We start from the raw sequence: 22,633 nt of genomic DNA, 5'->3' as shown, positions 1-22,633 counted from the left end.
ATAAATTATCCAAACTGAAGCCAGGGGATCAGCAAAAGAATGGAAAACAGAGAAAACAGTCCACAATATATAGCAAGGACAGTAAAAAGGCTAAATACATGTGTAGAAGAGTCCCAGGAGGAGAAAGAATATGGTAGACTTAGGCATATTTTTAAAAACAGAATGGCCAAGTTGTTTCTTAATAAAAACAAAAGATATTATTCAGCCATAAGTAGTAAACAAATCCTACCATTTCCAACAACATGGATGGAGCTAGAGGGTATTATGCTCAGTGAAATAAGCCAGGCGGAGAAAGACAAGTACCAAATGATTTCACTCATATGTGGAGTATAAGAACAAAGAAAAAACTGAGCAAAAAAGGAGCAAAACAGCAGAAGACTTACAGAACCCAAGAGTGGACTAACAGTTACCAAAGGGAAAGGGACTGGGGAGGATGGGTGGGAAGAGAGGGATAAGGGTGGGGGAAAGGGGCATTATGATTAGCATGTATAATGTGAGGGGGGGCACAGGGAGGGCTGTGCAACACAGAGAAGACAAGTAGTGACTCTATAGCATCTAACTATGCTGATGGACAATGACTGTAATGAGGTATGTCGGGGGGACTTGGTGAAGGGGGGAGCCTAGTAAACATAATGTTCCACATGTAATTGTAGATTAATGATACCAAAATAAAAAAAATGAAAAATAAAAAAAGATACAATGCCACAGATTCAAGAGTATCATGTATCATAAGAAGGACAAATATGAAGAAAATCACAGCCAGGTACAGTGAGTTAAACTGCTGAAAGGCAGAGATGGGAGCAACCGTACCACTGATAGCTGATTTTCAATCAAAATAATGCTTGTAAGAAAATGGAGTGACCTCTTCAAAGTGATGAAAGAAAATAAATGCTAACCTAGAATTTTACACAGAAAAAATATCTTTAAAAAGGAGGGAAAAATAAATATGCTTTCAACCAACTCTCAACATGGTAAAGAGAATAATAAAAAAATACTGAAGAAATACCCTGAAGAAATACTACAGGTAGTTCTTCAAATAGAAGGAAAATGATTCCAGATAGAATCATGGAAATGTAGGAAGGCACAAAGAACAATAGAAAAAAGAAAACTATGTGGGTAAATCTATCGAATACTGACTATATAATACAATGTAAGTAATGTCTTCTGGAATTTAAAACATATGTATAATTAAAAAACATGGTATCAGTAGCATACAGTGGGAGAAAGAGTGGAATAAATAGAGCTTAACTATCCTAAAATCTTGCATTATCCCAAAAGTGATAAAAGGACAACCAGGAGACACTTATGTCTAGAATAACCACAAAAATGAAAATGAGTAACAAATAACACACAGGGGAGGGGAATAATAAAAATGACTTGATTAATCAAATAACCCATAACTTCAGCTAAAATCATATAAACATTTCTCAAGTATTTATTTTGTAATGTGTTCACCTTGGCTTATCATCAAGTATCTCTCAAGATAAGGACAGGGTAAAGAGAGAAAAAATAATATACTGTGGGTTTCTTATATGCCATGCCATGAGTGAGGTGCTATTCATAACTTATTCCACAGGACAAAATCATAAGGTGGCTACCACCATACCTATCATAGAAAGGAGAAAATAGGACTGAAATTAGGGAAACAAACTCAGAGAAACTAAATAACTTGCTGAAGGTCATAATAAAACTATGAAACAAGAGACTCAACCCCAGGCTAACATGGCCTGTATACTGTTTCACCAAGACAAAGAGGGGCTGGGCTGGTTTGCCTTCCGTTGTGCTGTTGATGTGACCACCTTCTACTGAATAGGATAGGCTCTGAGGAGGATGATGAACTAGCCTGAAATTTCATATAAAATATTTCAAATTCTCCAAGGGCACTGTGAACCAGATAAGCAGCAAAGTAGCAGAAATGAGTTGCTAAGTGAAGAAATATTATATATTCTCAGCATGATGTAGATGAGAGAAATAGAGAAATGGAATTGTTAAAGATAATTTTCAGTCTTCAAATTTTTTTGACACAGTACCTTCATCATTTTAAGTGTTTCTAACTGTAACATCTCACACATTCATACTCAAAACAGATGAAGACAATTTTATCCCCAAATCATATAGAAAACACCTTTGGAAGCCCACTGCTCTGAATTTTCAGCAGTACAGATAATCAACAAATAAGTGGTAACTGTGCCCAAATTACCAGTTTCTTACCTTTGAAGAACTCAAAATAATTAAATGCCTTTGACTTTCTTCTAACACACAGAATGGGTGCAGACAGATTAGAACTAAAGTCAGGCAAGTTTTTCAAGATGAACTATCCCTGCAATGTTTATTTCAGTAAGTGCTACTGCAACTGTGAGGAATCATTAGGAGAAACAAGCTAGCAAAGATTAAACCTTACTCATTTACCCTCTTACACCTCCTTGTGAATCCGTGGGAAATATGGTACTCCCCTCATTCAGTTTCCGGGGTCCAGAGATAGCTAATCCTCCTTCTGACATATGTCAGAAGGTCAATAGTAGCCTAACACTGTGTCACAGTGCCTACATTATTCACCTCACTTCATCTAATCACATAGGCATTTTATCAACTCACTGTATTGTGCTCACCCTTCTGATGATGTTGAGATATTTTGAGAGAGAGCACATTCACATAACTTTTATTACAGTATATTATTATAGTTGTTCTACTCAACTTTATTGTTAATCTCTTACTGTAACTGATTTATAAATTAAACTTTATCATAGGTATGCATGTATAGGGAAAAATACTGTATACATATATAGGGTTTGGTACTATTTGTGGCTTCAGGTATCCACTGGGGGTTCTGAAACGGATCCCTTGTGAATAAAGGAGGGACAACTGTGGATTTGTTTTTTGGGTTAGCATCAACATTATTCTAAATCAAGACCTGGAAAGTACAGTATCTCTGCAAAGGATTTTTGCAACTGTTTCTCTTCTTGCTCAAATTCTACCATTTCATTGAGTTGCCTAGAAATAAACAATCTCTTTCCGATCTGAGCCACCTGTAAGATAAGTATTGGCAGTTACTGAATCCAGAGAACAGGTAGAGCTGAAATACTGAAACTAAAAAGCGTATAGTACTTTAGTTGGCCTTTAAGAGAAACTGGGGGTGTAGGGCTTTCCCATGGAGTTGTCAGTCCACACGTGAGCTAGAAAAGAACAGAGAGAAGGCAAACCTGTAAACTCATGGAGCCTTTATTGGAGTATCTGACTCAACAAATGAAAAACCTTTGTCTCCATGTCTATAGTTGAGAGGTCTGGCAGAAAGGGAGCATGCCAGCTTTCATCTAGATGGTCCCTCAGTGATGAAAATGCAGCACTGTGCACGTTAAACAAGTTACAGTCAGCAGAGAATGTGTAATGAAGTCACACACCACAGTACTTCAAATCCCATCTGAGCACAAGTAAGATTCTACTAAAGCAGGCCTTAGAATCATGAGAAAAAAAGAAAGGACCTCACTGAGATCACTGAGACACACTAGACAAATAAGGTAATACTACTCATTCAACAACTACTGAGCAATAAGCCCTTGTGCTAGATAATAAGTGGGACAGAAACCCTACACTGGCCTCTGGATCTTCTTTTTAGGGACTTAGGATCTGTTAAGAATCATAAGGTACACACGAACATTTGCTCACTTCATATCTCTGTGTCACATTTTGGTAATTCTTGTAGTATTTCAAATTTTTCATTATTATTGCATTTGTTATGATGGAAGTAGGCTGCTTTTAGTTGGTGTGGTCAGGAAAGACCTCTCTGGCAAGGTCACATTTGAGCTCAGACCAGACTGAGGAGGAAGCAGAGGTTGGCAGTGGATGTACAGGTCTGCAGCTCACAGGGGAGGTCCAAGCAGAGACACCGACTAAAGAGTCAATTGCACATAGATGTATTTAAAGCCACAGGTTGCACAGGGTCACATAGGGAGAGAGTATATATGTGGTATATACATAGGAAAAAAGAGCCAAAGATACAGCCCTTACTTTTTCCAGAATTTAGTAGAAAAGGATGGGTAAAAACAGAAAGGTTTTTAGGCAAAAAGCCTGAGGAGCCTTAGGTTGGTCTCCTTTATCTCCTTCAACAGCAGAGAGGAGTTTAGATCCTGGATATCAAGGAAAAGGTTTAGAATGAGCATGAGAAGGAATACAATAGGATATCATCACAAGATGAACACGAGAGAGGTCTGAGGTACAGTAAAGACACCCTGACTCTGTGGGCAACTCAGGAGGGCAGGTTTTGAGATTTCCCCCAGCAAGACTATAGTCAGGCTCAAGAACTATGGTCGGTGTGGATTACCCAAGCACAACATGAGGACTGGCAAAGAAACACGGCAGAGGGTCCTCGGATGTTAACAAGCTCACTGCTGAAATGCTGACCACCAGGATTCGAAACCAGGAAAGTGAGAGTGGCCTGGCGGTCTAGGAAAAAGCAACGTTCAAGATCAGGGGATCACATTGAGGATGAAGGGCAGAGTCAATAGACATGAAGGAATGTGACAGGAGTAAAGGGAAGAGGTTGTGGTCACAGAGGAAAACAGCAGAGTTGACAATCAAAAAAGGAGAGAATTCTGTGATGACAAGGTCCAGGTGAGGCCACCAGGGCTCACAAAGTGTGTGACTTCCCCAGGGGCTAAGATTACCCTGGAAGGCACTCCCAGACACCTTGCCGACCCTTGCAGGCTGGCGGCAGAAACATGAGGTGGCGGCACTGTGGCTAACAGACCACAGGGGTGAAGAAGCGTGGTGTGGAGATATCCCCTAATTTACATGACTGTTTCTGGCTCTAGTGTGCACTCATTCAACATCTGGAAATCTTGTTTCAGCCTTTATATAGGGTGAGGAAGAGTCAGTATCTATGGCTCCCGGTGCCAAACAAGAACTCAGTGATAGAAAGGAGGCTTTGTACTCTGCCGAACTGACAGGCTTTTCGGGGTCCAAGCAACTTTACGGAACTGAGGTAACCGTCACCTGCAGCATTACAGAGAGCAGAGGCAGGGCTACCAGCAACAAAGGAGCACCACTGCGATTCACTGGCTAAAGACTCGATTGACTAACTGAACTTCCTACCTGGGAAGTGCTAGGTCACACACCCATGACATCAGTCCCAGTTCTATGGCCTCTGAAGATCCTGGGAGGCCAGGGCCATGCCAAATCTCCAATTTTACTTTATGACGTTGTGGGGCTACACGGGAACTACATTTCCTAGAGTACTCTTCCCTGTGCAGTTCCTGGTTAGAGGAGAACAAAGCAGCAGCGCTTGTGAGATTGGGGAGGCGGGCAAGCAGCAGCCAGTATGCTCCAGTGGTCTCATGGTCACAGACAGAGAGGCACAGATGCACTGGCAACAGTTTGTCCACGCTCTCCTTTCCACTCCAGGTTTCTCCCCTACTGACCAGCGTGCCCTCAAGACCACCTGATGGTCAGCTGCAAAATCAGAGATGGTAGCTACGAGGAGTCACTTAGCTTTCCACAGACTCCTTCCCTAGCTCCCTTAGTGGTCCTGCTCTGCCTGGCTCCCACATTCCTCTGCAAGCTCCAATTTGTCCACCTATGCCCTGGGAGAGCACACTAGTGGTTTTCCCTCATCCTGCAACTCCCCTTTTCAGGCCTTCACTTCCCCAGCTCCTCCTGTAATTGCCTAAAGACTAATTCCTCGAATACGTGCTTTATTCCATAACACTTATACTAGCTGTTTCCCTCACGGAACCCGAGCTGACACAGTAAGCCAAGAACTGAGCAGACAGCTTTGCCTCCAAGGACTCAGTAATTGACCCAAAACCACCTTACACTTATAGCACTACTTTGCAGTTTGCAAATCCTGTTCACATGATTTAATACTCAACCTTGAGAGGATTAAATAAGGAAACTGAGGTTCCAAATGTTAAGTGACCAGGCAACAACAAAAAGATGCAAAAAACCACTTGGAAACAATCTGTACTGATGAGTAACCAAAATAATTAAATAAACATGAAATGATTGAAACAGTTCTCTGTCCAAGGACCAGAGACAGAAGAAGCTGAGGCAAGATGCATCCGTAAGGATAATTTTTGCATGTTCTATAAAATTAACAGCTGCTACAGGCCCAAGTGGTGCCCAGCATCCCTCACTACTCAGCCATTTTCAATTCCCGCCATGTCCAAGTGGCCAACACAGTCTGCCAAGTTCTGTCTGAACACCTGATTCTCCATTTAGCTTCTGGTTTAAAGAAAATGGGGGATTCATACTTGGATTTAAACTTGCATCTGTGCATGAAAGGTACCTGAGATAACTGTTGGTGCAATTCTACCCACTCCTTACCTTGGGCAGCTCTGTCCCCTTTCCCCCTACTTTATTCTTTCCTATAACCCATTTTCTGCTCTTCCTCTGCCTTGTCCATCCCTCCTCACAACAAGGCCTGAAGCCTGCTCTTAACAGTTACAGACGTGTTGCCAGATGCCATGGGTGATGTGGAGGTCTGTGCCCAACTTCCCTAAAAAGGCCCAGTAGTTTAGCTTGAACAGAAAAAAAAAACTCTGGGTTTACATGTCCCTTAAGAAAAAGATTTTAACTCCATTAATCTGATTATTTCATTCCTTTATTCAGCAGTTCTTTGTTGCATGCCTACAGTGTGCAGAACCACATCATCAGGCAAGCTGATGGGCCAACACCTAGCCAAGCAATGAGCAGAGGATGGAACAGTGTGGTAGCCTTGTAGAGAAGCTAGAAAGACAGGAGTCCTCCAACAATGAGAATCTTTTAAAATAAAAAGTAAATGAAGGGTACGAGGGACTCAGAGCATGCTAAGACAGAACCAGAAAAAACAGACAAATTCACCCCCAACATCTGGCTTAAACTCCTCCAGGTGACATTCAAAGCTCTTCACAATCTTATAATTTTCTCTCCAGTCTCAACCCTTTCCCCCTGGAGAACCTACAACTCAACCCTCCACTCCAGCCACACAGAAAGTTTTCTTCATGCAAAACCAGAGTATTCTTATAAACAGATATATTTATTTGCCTACGCTCTGCCCTCTGCCTAAAACAAAGAACCCACCCCTCTCAGTCAGACAAAAACCTACTGAGCTCACAAGTACCCCTTGCAAGCGCCTTTCCTGATCCTCCCCCAGCCTACTTCTGAACGTGCCTGCTGAGGGTCAGCTCAGCATAGCCACCATGATCACCCCAAGCTTGTTGCTTGTCTGCCTCCCTTGCTGGACTGTAAGCCCTTTGAGGGGGCAGACTGCACCCTGCTTGTCAGCACATTCCCAGCCCCGCAACATGCCTGGTGATAGAATGACTGTGATCACTCCTGCCGCAATGAGCTTATGCCCACTAGAATTTTTGAACCAGGATTGATCTTTGGTCACCACTGAAGTGGCCTAAGAGTTGCCTAATTTCTTTTGTATCAGAAATGATTCGCCACTGATGTGTTCTCAGAAAAGCTCTTCACTAAGCGCATCACAGAAAATGGAGAGTATATGGTTAGAGCAATCATAACACAAAGCATCAGGTAAGGGGCCAGTTCTCCGCACCTCAGGATATGACACAATCTCAATATTCTGAACCCCAAATTCTGACACTTCAGTTTTATTATCACTCTTCTTTGGGGCTAGAGAAGCCAACTACCTGGGTGCACTGGATCCTTACAAAAGGTTCCCAATCCGGGCATGGCACTAAAGCCTAAAAAATACATATACCGGTAGACAGGAGACATAGGCAGCAACGCAAACAGGTACAGGGGATTGTGTCTGTTTTACCTTTCTGCAAGAGCACCTCTGTCTGAACTACCCCAGAATGCTCTCCTTTTTCTCTGAACTTTCAGCATTTTTTTATCGCTAACTTCTTCAGTGCCACTTCTCTTCCTGTGTCTGTGCCATGCCTCCAGACAGCATGCAGCTACAGGTCTACATCCTTGTAGAGTGGGACGAGGTACACACTGCAGGCATAGCACCACTGCTCCTTTCCTCTTCGTGGCTGGAGCTGGCTGCTCACTGAAACAGTGAGGACAAACAGACGGTCTGTGGTCTGGACCAGCTCGGCCACAGGGGCCTGGAGGCATGCACGGGCTGAAGAAGTCTGCTTCTCCGCACCGTGAACAACTAGCATGAGGCCTGAGAAGGGAGGGGATGCCAGCTTGGGATGGGGGAGGTTGTGTCAACCCCGCAGAGAGAGGAAGGGGTGACGGGCGTGGAGACAGTACTGACAACCCATGAACTGTTTGTCTTTCACAGAAGATGCCAAGAAAAAAACTAAGAAACACCTCCCAAGGAAGAATGGAGGCTTTCTCATCCCATCTTTTTTATGTGTGGGCTCCATTTTTCTCCTACCTTACCCCACAAACCTCTCTTGGAAATGAAGTCACCAGCAATTCTTTCTTGTAGTAACAAAAAATACTATGGTAGTAACAAAGAATATAGTAAGTACACATACAAAAGACAGTAAGGACATACAGATAACCTCTGCCCCCGTTAGGACTTAAGGCCCACAATGCAGATTTCATATATGTAATTCATATAGGTGTTAAGTTAGTTAATTATACATGCATATGTATGTGTATATATATATATATATATGTATATATATATATATACACACACACACACACACACACACAGGCAAATTACATATAAACAAATTAATAATTCAAAGACTTGAATTCCTAAACTCCAGGATAAACAAAACCAAACATGGTCCTGTTTTCATGGTGCTTATGGCATAGGATGAAATGAACACTCATGGATGAACAGGGTATCATAAATTGGTGGCTGTGCCCTGAAGGAACGAGGCTTGGTGACAACGCATGACAAAGGAAGTGAGGCCAGCCTGTGCTTAGGTAGCCACCCAGCTTGGACTGTGTCCTCTTCTCTCCAGAAAAGCCAGGCTTGACTCAAGCTCCAAAAAATCAAACAAATGGAAATAATCCCAAGACAACATATATACAAAAAGAGGGAAAATGGGCACATAGATTATATAGTTGTTTCTAAGGGCATGGAGTAAAGGCAACTTAGGAAAACTTCAAGAGGAGTCATCAAAACTTGTTTACAGGCTCTCTTGTTTCGAGGCCTGAGGGCCCCCCAGGAACACACTGAACAGAATGCAGAGCTTGCCCCATCACTGCCGTTTTCTTAGGACCAAACTCATACTCTGCTGCCTGGTAACACCCATTGGCCAGTGGGTCCTGAGTGCACAATTAGGCAGCAGAGACAACCTTGCTGCCTCTGTGACTCTGCAGGTGTGGTAACAGAGGTACCATCCCCAGGTAGCAACAAGCCAGGTATACCACTAGCTCTCTGGAACGCATGCTAATGTTTCCGATGAAACTTGTGGGATAAATTGTTATTGAAGTAGGACTCTGATGAATAGAGCAGATGATTGCATTAATCCTTGTTTCCACAGAAAACCATCTAAATTCCCCATCGTTCCTCTAAAACTTATCTGTGTCTCTCATCAGGTGATAGTCCTTTGAAAAAATGCTCTGATAAACTACCTACGGGGAACATCAGTAATTGTTTTGTGAGCCATTTTCCTTGTAAGAAACAACCAAAAATAGGATTATGGCCTGACTTATCACCTTAATTTAGCAGGCTAGCTTCCTGTAAGCCCCAGCAGAGCTCACCAGCCTTAGGCATGTGGGCTCTTAGCTGCTCTGTGGGCACTGACAGTGCTGCCAACGCCTCTCAGGGTGGCTTTGCTCACATTCTTACTCTCGCCAACCACCCCTCCTCCCCCGAGTTTAATATCCACATTCCCTGAGCTCTCTCTTGCTGTTCCAGCTTGAATCAGTTAATCCCCAGATGGGACACCAACCCGCACACATTGATCCACTCTCACCTCTGGGCAACTGTGTTGGTCATTTCATATCTGAAATGCTTTTCCTACTCCTGGCTTAAACTGCTATCTATACCTACCTGCTCCATGGAGCCTTTCTATAATAGCAGCTGTTGGCCTCAGTTTTACCTCTATAATGCTGATAGCCCTATATGCACAGCATCTAATAATTTATCTATTCAGATGTTTAAAACACACCAATGATCCATCCTGCTGTTCAGCTGTGACTGGCTCAGTTTCCACTTCAGACTCCATTTCCTAATTTATTTGTAATCTCCCTGTCTTGCCTGAGGGTTTCATCCACGGGCAAGGACATTATGGATTCAATGAGACCAAGAAATGACAACGGAACATTCTTGGGGTAAAAGGATTTATACCTGGGTTTATTCGCACAGTGGTAGATCAAGCACTAGAATCACGTCTGCACCCAGCAGTCTGCAGGTCTGTAATCCTCCTCCATCTCTGCCTCAGTCCAGAGCACAGGGCAGAGCTCTTCATATAGTGACTCAGTCAATAATAGCTCATTGCCTACAGGTGTGGAAGCAGTAGCTTAGGAGTAGGACAATTACATCATCAAGTAGTTTAGGGTCACTGAAGATCCTGGCCATAGGAACTACCACTTTTCCCACACTCCCAGAGTGTCAGAAACATGGTAAATATTTCCTAAATGTTGCTAAATTCAGAAAATTAAGACCACAACGAAAAGCAGGGATATCTTACATTGCACAGTAGGGTAATAGTTGGGCACAAATTATTTACTCACAACTGTGTTCACTTTGACCAATATGACTAAGGGCCTACCATGAGCCAGGCTCTGGGCTAGGCACTATGGTCTTAACTTGAAGCTTATCGTATGGATTTCTCAATCAAAGATGATGGACTATAATGTCTTCTAATAAATAAGAAAAGATGTGGATGTGCCAGCCTTCAGAAAATGGAAAAATGAACAGCTGTGCCAAAAGTAGTTGTTTTTATTTTTTTAAGTCCTCACTGCCACATTAGCAAAGTAGACTGGACAAACACCAAATCAGCCAACATTCTGTTCCCAGGACAGTCTAGAAGGGCAGTGCATTTACAGAAGCTCTATCCACCTTTCGCCTTCAGAACAGCGTAAGGCAGCAAGCCACTTCAAACACAATCAAGAATTCACTCCTAGAAGGTTCTTGAGAAGCTCACAAACACCTGCAGCCAAGAGAGCACATCACAGGGGCTGCAGCACCAGGAGCGGCATCTCAAAGTAGCCAGGAGGCAGTGAAGACCAAGGAGAACCTACAACAGGGAGGTTCTCCAGGGCATATCCATTTAGTTGGTATTGCATCCAACAGCATTTTGAACCATCCCTTTCAGAATAAGAGAATGAAAAGGAAGAAAGTTCCGAAATACTAGCATCACATTTCTTAGGCAATTAAGGCCATCATTTGGAGACATCTGAATTTCAACTCTGCTACCAAGGAAGGAGGAAAATCCAAAGTAGTGCCAGCACTTAGACCCATGGAAAGATGCCTGTGCCTCTTCTCGCTGTGGCCAGGGGCTATTAAGGAAAGGAGAGCCTGTGCAGCACAACCCTGTACCAGCCTCTCCGCTAGACTTGAGGGCTCGATGGGAAGAAAACACAAGTCACACTTCTCAGAGCTGAGACTTGATTATTTGACCCCCAACTTACTCATGGCTGACATCCTCAACACACTGGCAGAAATAAAAAATCAGTAATAAGAAACATTCTGCCATCCAGAAATGTATTGGCTTTACTGTTTCTGTGACTTTTCCCAGAAGTCCATTTGAAAATGCAGTCAGCTGGGTGGTGGGGACACCCCTGTAACCTAGAGAACCATGGAGAAAAGATGCCTAGTCTCACAGTGCGGGAATGCGCTGGCAGTGAGGGGCGGTGGGGAGTCGTTGCTGATAAAGTGACAGAACAACATACAATCCCGAGCCCTCTAAGGCACCAATCATCCGCTGTGGAGAGGTGCCAGGCTGATGAGAGATAAGAGGCACAAAGCCTGCAGACAGGAGGAGAGCTGGGAAAGATGCGTGAGGAGCCAGGCTGGACCAAGCAATCCATATGGCCAACAGCAGGTGTCAATGTGGACTCAAAGAGTTCTGGAGAGGGGGACCTTGGGATCAGCTAGCCCAGCCCCTTACTTTCCAGAGGCTAAGAGCTATTCTGCAATTTATCCAAGGTCACAAAAGTAGTGAATGGAAGATCAAGAGCCCGAATCTAAGCCTCCTGCTTTAAAAGACAAGGAAACAAATGTCATCACATTTTGGCTGATTGTATCAATTACTTTCTATGTTTTCAGACATACGTTTGACTAACACTGAAAGGCAGAAGAGTGTATGACGTACAGACTCAGGAGCCAGGCCACGTGGGTTTGAATCCCAGCAGATCTGCCACTCACCGTGGTACCCTGAGCAAGTTATTTCACCTCTCAGTCTTCTCATCAATCAAATAGGGGCAATAATACTTATAAAGAGGAGTTAGTAATAGGAGTTACAAAGCCTACTGAACAAGTTAGTATGTGTAAAGTGCAGTTCCTGGCGAAAATAAGTACTAAGAAAAAAAGGCAGGAAGGAATTTCTTAGGGAAGATATAATCCTCACATTGGTTCTCCCCAGCACACCTGCTCTCCAACCCCCAACTCATCTTACTCCCAAAGTTACTACTACCTTCTCCCTATAATACCTGAGCTTCTAAAAGCTGACACCTCCATCTCCTAATCTAATCACAGGCCCAACCCAGTCAGATATTAGAGGTAAATGGGTCAAAAACACATGAGAGGAAAAACTGGGTATGTGCCTGCCCAGACGACTACCCTCAGGTTTCCCCTTTCAGACCCTGAGCTCAGACGTGACCCCTTCTGATCCTCTTCTCCTACCTTCTTGGTCTGCCCAGTCCCTTGTGCCCCTGGATCTACTGTTTTACCCTCATCGTGTCCTCTAATCCCTCAAACCATCTGCTATTCACTAGGCCTATCAGCCTCTCTCACCTGCCTGTCCCACCTGGATTCTGCGGCCAGCCTTCCCCGGGATGCTGTCACCAGCTCCGTACAGATCCCTACACTCCTCATCCTTCCCACTTCCTCTCAGGGAGAGATCATACCATGCCTCTCCCTGGCTCCACTCCCAACTTGGCGGCACAGTGGTGGCTAACTGAAGGCCCGCCCCACTCCCAAACAGCCCACCCAAGGCCACACTCCTTGGGCTCTGACTCTGACCACGCTCTTTGCCTCAGAAATCACCAAGGAAGCCCAGGCCACCACATAACCTGTAATGCAAGCTCTCTTCCAGACTAGGGCTTCTCAGACTTTCACATGCATTCAAATCCCCAGGGATCTAGTGAAAAGGCAGATTCTGGTTCAGCAGGTTGCACTGGACCCTGAGATTCTCCCAGGTGCTGCCAGTGTTGCTGGTCCCTGGTCCCCACTTCAAGTAGCCAAGTTCTAGGGACTTAAATACATTAAGTTTAATGCTTGTATTTTTCATCTTTGTGACAAACCCATAAGAGAGGTGAGTTCCATTTCACAGATGCACAGAGAGAAAAAAAACTTGTCCAAGGTTCACAATGCTAAAGGGCTAATCCAAAGCCTGAGCCCTATTTTTTTTCTCTGTAAGTTCTTTACAAGAGCAGAAATAGTTTAGAAACCACAGCAATGGTTTATTTGTAATACAAACTACTGAGATCTTTTTAGCTGATGTAAATAGGAGAAAGATGGGTTATAAAACAGCCACAAAGTCCCTGCACTGGAGACTGCACCTAACTGCCAAAGGCCTAAAAGCTGCTCTCAGAAAGAAGCTCGAGTCCACCAACCAACACGGAAGAAGACATCCAGAGGAACCTGGGAAAAACTTTCAATTTCTGCAGAGAAAGAAAGTAGCATATACATAACCCAAACTGGCATGTCTGGGGACTCTGTGACCACTCTTGGGGCTGAAGAGGTCAAAGCACTGCAGAGACCAGGCTGCTCAAAGCACACCGCTCCCTGCACATCCCCCTTTCCCTCTCCCTCCCTTCCTCTCTGGGAGCAGGTTGAACACTCTGCCCAACACCAGGGGCTCCATTTGAGCCCCAACCCCACAGTCCCCCCCTTCCCCGGAGTGCTGCCCAGCAATCATCCTTGCCCGGCCCTCCTCTCTTCAGCCTCCTCCCCAGTGATCTTTCACTCAGGACCACTTGAAAAGGCAGCTATAGTGTCGGCCTCAGAGTTCCTTCCCCACCCAGCTCACTCCTCAACCTCTGTGATTTCACTTCCTCCTTCACTGCTGGATCAGCCTCTGTAATCTCCAAACCCAAGGCTTCTCTGCATCTTTATCTCACCGGATTTCAGAAACACTTTGACCAATCCCCCTATAACAAGTCTGCTCAGACCCGTCTCTGCTTGGCTTCTCACAGCATGCTCTTCTGGATCTTCTGCCGTGCCTCCAACTCCTCCTTCTAGAACTCTCCCTTCCATTGCTGTCCTCTAACTGCAGGCATTCCCAAGAACTTGCCCTTGGTCCGCAGCCCCATCATCCAGGTGGGGCTGCATTCCCTGGTGACACCACCCACTACATGGCTGGCACATCCCAGCCACCCTTGGAAGGCGGGCCCGAGTCAGCTCTGCTCACTGCAGAATCCCCAGCACTCATGACAGTGCCTGAACTGGAGTGATATGCTCTCTCTCAACACTGGCCAAACGGATGAATGACCTACTCGCCATGTCACCAAGCTTCTCAACTTCTGTCTTCAAGCAACTCATTCCAAGGCCAGGCTGGGGCTAAAAAGGGCTGCAGTTGACCATGTAAAAGATCTGCCAACCTGATAGAGCTGAGCACATAGGAAGCAACACCTGAACAGCTCTCTGGGAAAATAGGGCTTCTGGTGTAGGTAGGTCCAAGCGCTGAGGGCATCAGTATCATGACACACGTGAAAATCACATGGGTGCCTTACCATGGGTCACAAGCTGGGAATTTCTGGCCCACTCTACCTCTGAGTAAGAACAAGGAGGAGGCATTATCAGGATGCTCTTGGCTTCAGGTCACTTTTAAGGTCTGGGAAGTAACCCATCTGTCTGCACACTGCCTTTGTTTCATTAGGATTCCAAGGCAGTCCCCATTCTGAAATGTGCCCTGAACCCTTAAGCACAATTCTGTTCTTCACAGTTTTAAGCCAAATTCATCCTAGACAGAGCAACACTAGCCGGTGTTTCTCCATTCCCTGAAATATTCTGAGTGATGTAAATGCTTTCACGTCCCAGCTGCTTATAAAGGTGCAAAGCAGGAAGCAATTAAGGTCCCAGAACATCATACTTAAACTTGAATCATGCTGCTTAGCGACTCCATAATCTCACACAAACACTCAGGGAGTATTGTGGAGAAATCAGCATTCGAAGAACACAAACGTGTACACAGTGCCATTATCTCTAGTCTACTGGAAATCACATTGCTGGTACGCGCAAGCATTAACTACTGGCTCTAATTCTGTTGCTTCGCAAAGACTACAGTTGGTGTGGGGAAAAAATATTCCAAGATCGAAAAAACCACTGACTGCGCCAACTGCAGCACTTCGCCTTTTCCAGAAGATAAATTATGAAGAATTTTTTGCCAGTTCAAGTTATTTTCCCAAAGCAGAAAGTCAAATGGCCTTGCTACCCTGCCTTTTAGGAACCAAAGCAATTTAAGTGAATCGCTATGAACTGCCCTGACAGTGTTCCCCCCACTTCATTTGATAAAGTGAGATGCAGAAACACACCGACAGACAAGCACACACCTTATTTAACTGCCAGACGCAGTGCCAATATGAAAACGTACGTTTAATCTATAGGGCAAAATCAGCTCGGTAGCTCAGCACTAAAACAAAATAGCCATATAAATGCCGACTAACCTGACTGCCTTGTAAGGAACGATCACTGACAACTAGAGTTCCTATTCAGCAAGCTAATAAGAATAATTATAGCCAGGGCAGGCATTCATCAGCTTGGCAGATACAGGAATTCTGTTAACAAGGCTAAAATGAGTGCCAAGGATTCTCTGAAGGCCAGAGCACTTCAAAGACCGTTAAGCTGAGTGGATTCACTCGGGTTCCTCCTGCCAGTCTTCCTCCAGTCCTTCAGTCCTTTCTGGAAGAAACTGCATTTCAGTCCCAATCCTCAGAGAAGGCGTGGTGACTTGCTTGGGGCTGCAGAGCTGTCCCACCTGGGAGGTGCATCTTGGCACAGCCCCTTCAGCCTAAGTGGGCTGCACTCACCCCAACCCTATTTTTAACTGCACTTTCACTGTCAAACAGTCATCATCCTATTTCACTTAAACCAATCACAATGAATACACAGCGTAAGGTTAGTGCGACCATCAGTCAAGGTTTGCTTCGTACCGGCAGGATGGAGTCCTGTGACCGAATCCTGGCTCTGCCATGGAATAGCTGTGTGACTCTGGACAAGTTATTTAACTTTTCTGGGCATCCCTTACCTCATCTGTAATAGAGAAAATAACAGCTCCTTTCTCAAAGGTATTGTGAGGATTAAAAGAGAAAGGACATATAAGCCTGATGCTTGATATGCACTCTATAAATAGCAGCTCTTATTACTCTGTGCTGGTTAGGTGCAGAGCCATGTAAAGATTCTAAGAGAAAAGACAAGATACTCAGTGTACACACACACACGCACACACACACGCACGCACATTATATATGAGTGGCTAAGCCTGGGCAGTGGGAAGGTAGCCACATTTTTCTTTTTACCTTATATTCTTTTATGTCAGCGACAGAAACTGCTAACTGCTACCCCACATCTGTTCGTCAATTCATCCATAGCAGCTGGCACACAGCTGCCAGGCTAGTTTGCATTTCTCAGCTTCCCTTGCAGCTAGTGTGGCATGAGACTAAATTCTCTTGAATGGAATGTGTAACCCTTCCAAGCCTGGCCAATGAAGCCTTCATATATCTCCTCCATGCTCCTTCCCCATCCTTCCCCCCCTTTATGGGGCTTGGAAAGGTGGTGATGACAACCAAAGTGATCTTAGAAAGCATGGGCTGCAGACAGCAGGACTGCCATCCACCTGGCAGCCAGATTCTGGCCGTGGGCAGGTACACCACCCAACCTTTTCATCTGAGACATCTTCGCTACACTGTTATGAGAATCACTTCTACTGTCTGAACCACTATGTTTTGGTGTTATTTGTTAGAATAGTTTTGCCTACTTAATTAATAAAGAACCCTTCTATATTATCTGAATTTTAATATATAGATGTAATGCTTTTGTCATTAAAAAACTATTGCAATGGATTTGCAATATTTTTTTCAAAAGACACAAACTAAGCAAATATTTTAATCCCTCTCCACAATCCTAACTTCCACTCCCCAATTCATGCTGCACATGAGTGAAGACCTACCATCTTCAAACACTGCTGTATTAGGCTGGCCCTGAGAACTATTAAAGGCCCCCCATTACCCACGGACAAAGAGATATATACATGTATTCATTCAATCAGCGAACATTTATCAAAGTAGGTGCTACTAGGTGCCAGGCATTCTATCAGTAATGAATGGGAATAACATGGTTCCTGACCAGGTGGTATAATCAGGGTGGGGGATTAGACCAGGAACAATCACACACAGGGAGATAATTAAGTGCTATGATGGGAGAAGTACAGGCTGCCTGGCAGCACCCACAAAGCCAGCAAACCCACCCCTCCAAGTCCAGACTTCTTAGCACAGAAGGAAAGGCCTCTAGGATCCTCCTCAACCCACCTTTTCAGTTTGCTCCCAATACGGTCCCCACCTCCAGTTACATGGAACTTACACGCCATTTCTGAATGGGCTGTGTACTTTCACTCATCCACACTTGATGCCTTTCTGCAGAGCCTCGAATGCTCTTTCATCCTTTCTTTCAAAATTCTAATCATCCTCAAGGTTCAGCTCAAATGTCTCCTCTTCAGCAAAATCAACCCCAATTCCAAGTCAAAAAGAATTATCCTCTTCCTTGCTTCCTACTGGCACTTGGATTCTGTCAGGTATTTCATTCTGTCTTGTAGACAGCTGTTTTATTATCTGTCCACCCACCCCCACTGACCACTCAATAAGGCATCTCTCCAAGGCACTGGTATGGACTCATGGGTGTTCAAGAAATAATGTATTAGGTCAGAATAAGCAACAGAAGTGAAAACTTGCTCTATGAAGCTGAGTGGGTTCTGAGGTGATCATGATAGGTAGATTTAGGTAAGCTTGAGGAAGAAAGTGAGTTTTAGAGGAATGAGGAAATGTACAGACAAAAGGAGAGAAGCAGAGGGGGCATTCCCAAGCTATGGCAAATGGAAAGACTGGAAGGTTCCCATATGTTCTATGTAGAGCCCGGCAAAAAGGTTACTTAGGATGATGTCTGAATCGGAAGACTAGAGGGGAGAGAACACAAGGGGCAGAACATCCTTGGGAAAAATCATAAAGAACCAATGAGCAAAGACGGGAGCCCAAAAAATGATCCTTTAGGAAAAATGATGAACCAAGAAAGGAGGGTAGAGGAGTAAGTGGACCAGGAAAACATCAGAAGTTATCTACGTGGGGAACTACCAGAACCTCGTCGGGATAGGAGCTGCAGACACCAGGATGGGAAGAAGCTGGAGTTTGCACTATAAGAAAGGCCACAGAAGTGAGGGACTGTGTGCATGTGGAGGTCACAGTGAGCAGTGATAGCAAGATTATGCCCAGGTTGCAATACAAGAGGAAAGATGAGCTTGCTGATCAGCCTATTAAATTTCAAAACCTAGCACAGGGCTGGAGAGCTACAATAGGGAGGGCTTCCCAGAGGTCAGACTGAAGCCACCAAGTGAGATTCTGTGGGGCAGTGTTATCAGGCGGAACACCAATTTCAGAAAACTGTTAGGGGACAAGGCATTGGCTGGTCACACTACAAAAGATCTGTGTGTGTAGTTAACAGAAGAGGTTCAGCCAGGCTAGTATACATATGACCAAGACTTCCCCAGCTGTTCCCCTTTTATCCCTTTATCATAGTTACCCAAGGGAATTCTTTTCAAACTTCTGCCTGACCCCACCACTGTAACTGGTGCATGGGGTGAACTGCACAACTCCACAGGGAATCATTCACCTAGACTACAAGGTGAACAGCAGGTCCTGGAGTTGTGCAGAGCATAACCTGTGCAACCACAGGCCATGGCCCTGTTTGACCAAGACACCTTAGCCAATTGATGGATGTGGACTATCACCAGCAGTGTTCAACAAATGGAGGTCTTAAAAGGACCTCAGGGTGAAAGGAAAGAATAAGAGCATTAGGATCCAAGACCACAGAAAAGATACTACAAAATTAGGTGAACGGCTTTCTGCACATAGCTGCAGTGACATGAGATGTGGACGAGCTCTCTTGGGGAGTGAAATCCAGAAAACCCCTCAGAGGTGAAGGAAGAAAACACAGTAGCAGCTATAAAGGCTGGCCCACCAGTAAGAGGAGTCACGGGAGTTGGGACAGCATAGACCCTGGTACCAGCAGGACGCGAGTGGCTGTGGAAGGCCTCCACTGGGACCCTTTGACCATTAAGTGCAGAACAGTCATTTATCCTATGTGCAGCTGGGGCCTGGCTGCTCTGACAGGATTCTGATGGGCTTTCTCTAGGGGCTTAGAAGGGAATCCATGGTCAGGTTGCAGGATTCAATCTGTTCTGGTTGACACAAACCAAAGTGATCCATGGATATCAAAAGCATTTTATAGAACAGCCTCTGGGTACCATGCAGGCACTTAATAAGCAGATGTGTTTCTGTGGCTAGATTATGGTAATATAATCAATATAGTTATGTGACCATCTTTGTGTAGATACAATATAACCATCTTTGCATAGATACACATGGTTACCTTAATTTAACTATATTAATATGTAACCACGTGTATCCATGTGAAGATGGTGTCTGTGTGTATGGAATAAAAGGGAAATGGAGAGGAAAAAACCCACCAGAGTCCTTGGGATGCAGGAGGGCACTGGGCCAAGTGATCAAGAGGCAGCAAGGATTGGGGAGAGTCAAAGTGGGGACAGTAAAGGGAGGAAAAGTAACAGGTAGGAAAAGTTGGAGAAGCCAAGGCTTCTAGGTCTTTGTGTGTAAACAGCAGTTAGGCAGCTTAGAGAAGAGCTAAATTAGGAAAAGCCTGGGCAGAAGATCTGGCCACAGCGCTACCGTGAGCGAAGGGCTCGCACACCCATTTTTATTGCAGCGCTCTGGGCCACCCGGTGACCTTCACTGGAGGAAGTTGGTGGATTCTCTCGCTTCCCTGGAAAGGCAAGCCAGCGTGGGTTTGTGTGTGAATTGCCATTCGGCCGGTGTCGGCTCCGGCGGGGCATATCAAAGGCGCGTATTTCCGCTCCCAGGCTGGGGACGCGAGCCGGGCACCGCAGGCACGTTTCAGACCGGGCGTTCAAGGTGAGCCGGGCTTCCGGCGGCCAACAGGTAGGGAGGGCTGGGGGAAGCAGCCCCCCCGCCACTCCCCCGGCACACGTCCGGGGCGAGCCTCGGCCTGGCGGGGCCGCGACCTGCACCCCGCGCGGGGCCCGGCCGCATTCGCGCCCGGCTCCGGGCGGCCCCGGGGCCGTTCCCCGCCGGGCCGCGCCGCCCGCTTCTCCCCGCCGGGTCTCCCGGGAGCGGCCCCGGCCGCTGGGCGCCCCAGGCCGCGCGCTGCAGCTGCGCCCCGTCGGCGCCCCCGCACCCCACCGCGCCCCGCGCGCACTCACCCAGCGACAGGAGGGCCAGCAGCAGCGGCCTCGGCGCCAGGCGCCCCATGCTCGCCGGGCGGGAGCGACTCTCCCCCGCCTTCGTGCCCGCCGCCGCTCCTCCCCCTCCTCCTCCGGCTCCGGCGGCTCCAGAGCCAGCGCTCCTCTGCCTGGGCCGCGCGCCTGCTCCGCTCTCCTCGCGAGCCGAGAAATCCCAACGCGGGGACTGCGTGCGCCCGGGCTCCGCGCCCGCCTCCTCCCCGCCCTCCTCCAGCCGGCCGGGCACCGGGACCCGGGTACCGGAGCCACCCGCCCAGCCTAGTGTGCAGCCCCGACCGCTTTCTGAAAGCAAAAGGGAAGAACCGCCGCGTCCGCCCGCCCGCGCCTCCCATCCGGCGCTTTGCCAGCAACAAACACAAACTTTCCCAAGCCCCTCCCCGCCCCAGGTAACGGAGGAAGGGCTGGGACCACCCGTTTAAAGGGGAGGAGGCGTCGGGGCCCACCGAGCCCACCCCTTAGGGCCCCCGCTCCACGACAAACTTTCCTCCGACCTTTAAAAGTTGGCCTTGGAGAAACTCGTCTGGAAATGCCATCGCTCCAGCTCCATTCCGGGATACTCCGCGTTCCACCACCGCTGAGTCCTCCGCGCGCGTGTCTGCTGTCCCCCGCCCCGTCCCAAACTAAGCACCCCACCAACCAGCGTGGCACTTGCTAACAGTTATTCAGATGGAACTGAAAGAGATGAAAGGACTTTACAGGCCCCGGATTCCAGCCTCTTCTGGGTAAGAGGCCTTAAGTGTTGAGGTGGCTTGTCCAGGGATACATAGAAGTGGCAAGACCAGAACCCAGATCTCACAGGCTGTGCTCACGGCCCTATTGCGGTGGGCGTCCCTTCCCTCTAGCACCATCTTCCCTTTCCAGGGTGCCTGTGGCACTAATTAGAACACTTCCCACAGATACATCCATTAAAAAGATTCAAGTATATTAATAGCTACAGTACTTCATAGGAATGTACTCTTGAAAAGATTATATTTATTGCTTTAAGTGGACACAACTGGTTGCTAATAAAGATGCTTTTCTCCCCACAATAGGGTTTTATGCTTTTGATTTGAAAACAAAAGGTCCAGTATTGGGAACAAATTTTGTGTTCATTGTTTAAAACTTCACAAGAGTGATTCCAACGTACAGGCAGAAGCACTGGTCCCCTTTGTCCCCCAACACCATAGCCTTTCATTAATATATGCAAAACAAATCACAGATGTTAATGGGAAAACTGCCCAAACCAGGGAGAACACTGCTTTTACTCTGATGCATCATTTACACCAAGTGTTGGTTATTCCCACTAATAAATGTGTGATTAACCAGGTATGAATGCTTTTGAAAGAGATGTAAAACTCCATCCCTGCCGGTGCAACAATGTGAATGTACCAATGCCACTGAACTGTACACTCAAAAATGGTTAAAACAGTGAAATCTGTTATATGTATTTTGACCCAATTAAATTTTTTAAATAAAATTCACCCTTGCCGCCAAGCCTTTCTTCATGCTGTTCACCCACCCTGCAATTCCTTTCCATTTACCATCCCATAGAAAACTCTGGAATTTCTCTGGGATGCTTCTGAATTTCATTCAATCAATTCTAAATGCAAGCCTAATGGTATGCCTTGGAAGATGCTGGAGCTACAGAGAAAAGTAAGGCCTGGCCCTTCAAGAAGCTCAGATCTTACCTTTTCTTAACTGAACCATGTCTGAACCGCACATTTGGTACTTGATCACATTCAGGTAAGCACATGCTATGAAATAAATGTTTGTGTTCCCACCAAATTCATATATTGAAGCCCTAATCCCCAATGGTATTTGGAAGTGGGGCCTTTTGGAAAGATGAAGCCCTTATGAGTGGAATTAGTACCCTTATAAGAAGAGACACAAGAGAGTTTATCTTTCTACCATGTCAGGATACAGCAAGAAGGCATCTGTGCGCAAACCCAGAAGAAGGCCCTCATCAGGAACTGAATTGGCCAGCACCTTCTCAGCCTCCAGCACTGTGAGGCTCTTGTTTAACCCACTGTAAGTCCGGGGAAAGGAAATCCTGGGTCAAAATACCTCTAAAAACTGAAGTCAGTCAAAGG

The 22,633-nt window shown here is 45.9% G+C and overlaps 1 protein-coding gene and 1 long non-coding RNA gene across 2 annotated transcripts in view; one reads left to right on the top strand and one right to left on the bottom strand.

Moving 5' to 3' along the window:
- Positions 1 to 20,659, bottom strand: part of PTGFRN (prostaglandin F2 receptor inhibitor) — an 83,144-nt gene extending 62,485 nt beyond the window's left edge. The window contains exon 1 of the mRNA XM_037021104.2: positions 20,526 to 20,659. Coding sequence (XP_036876999.2) covers positions 20,526 to 20,574 — 49 coding nt within the window. The 5' untranslated portion in view covers positions 20,575 to 20,659. The remainder of the gene's footprint in view (positions 1 to 20,525) is intronic.
- On the top strand, positions 14,055 to 22,591 carry LOC140848957 (uncharacterized). Its single transcript, XR_012130295.1, has 3 exons — positions 14,055 to 20,217; positions 22,095 to 22,286; positions 22,460 to 22,591. It is a non-coding gene; the product is annotated as an uncharacterized lncRNA (long non-coding RNA).
- Positions 22,592 to 22,633: the final 42 nt, after the last annotated feature.

Source organism: Manis javanica, chromosome 4 (genome assembly GCF_040802235.1).
Source record: "Manis javanica isolate MJ-LG chromosome 4, MJ_LKY, whole genome shotgun sequence".
NCBI lineage: Eukaryota > Metazoa > Chordata > Mammalia > Pholidota > Manidae > Manis > Manis javanica.
The sequence above is the reverse complement of the archived record's forward strand: the minus strand, read 5'-3'. Positions and strand labels throughout refer to the sequence as shown.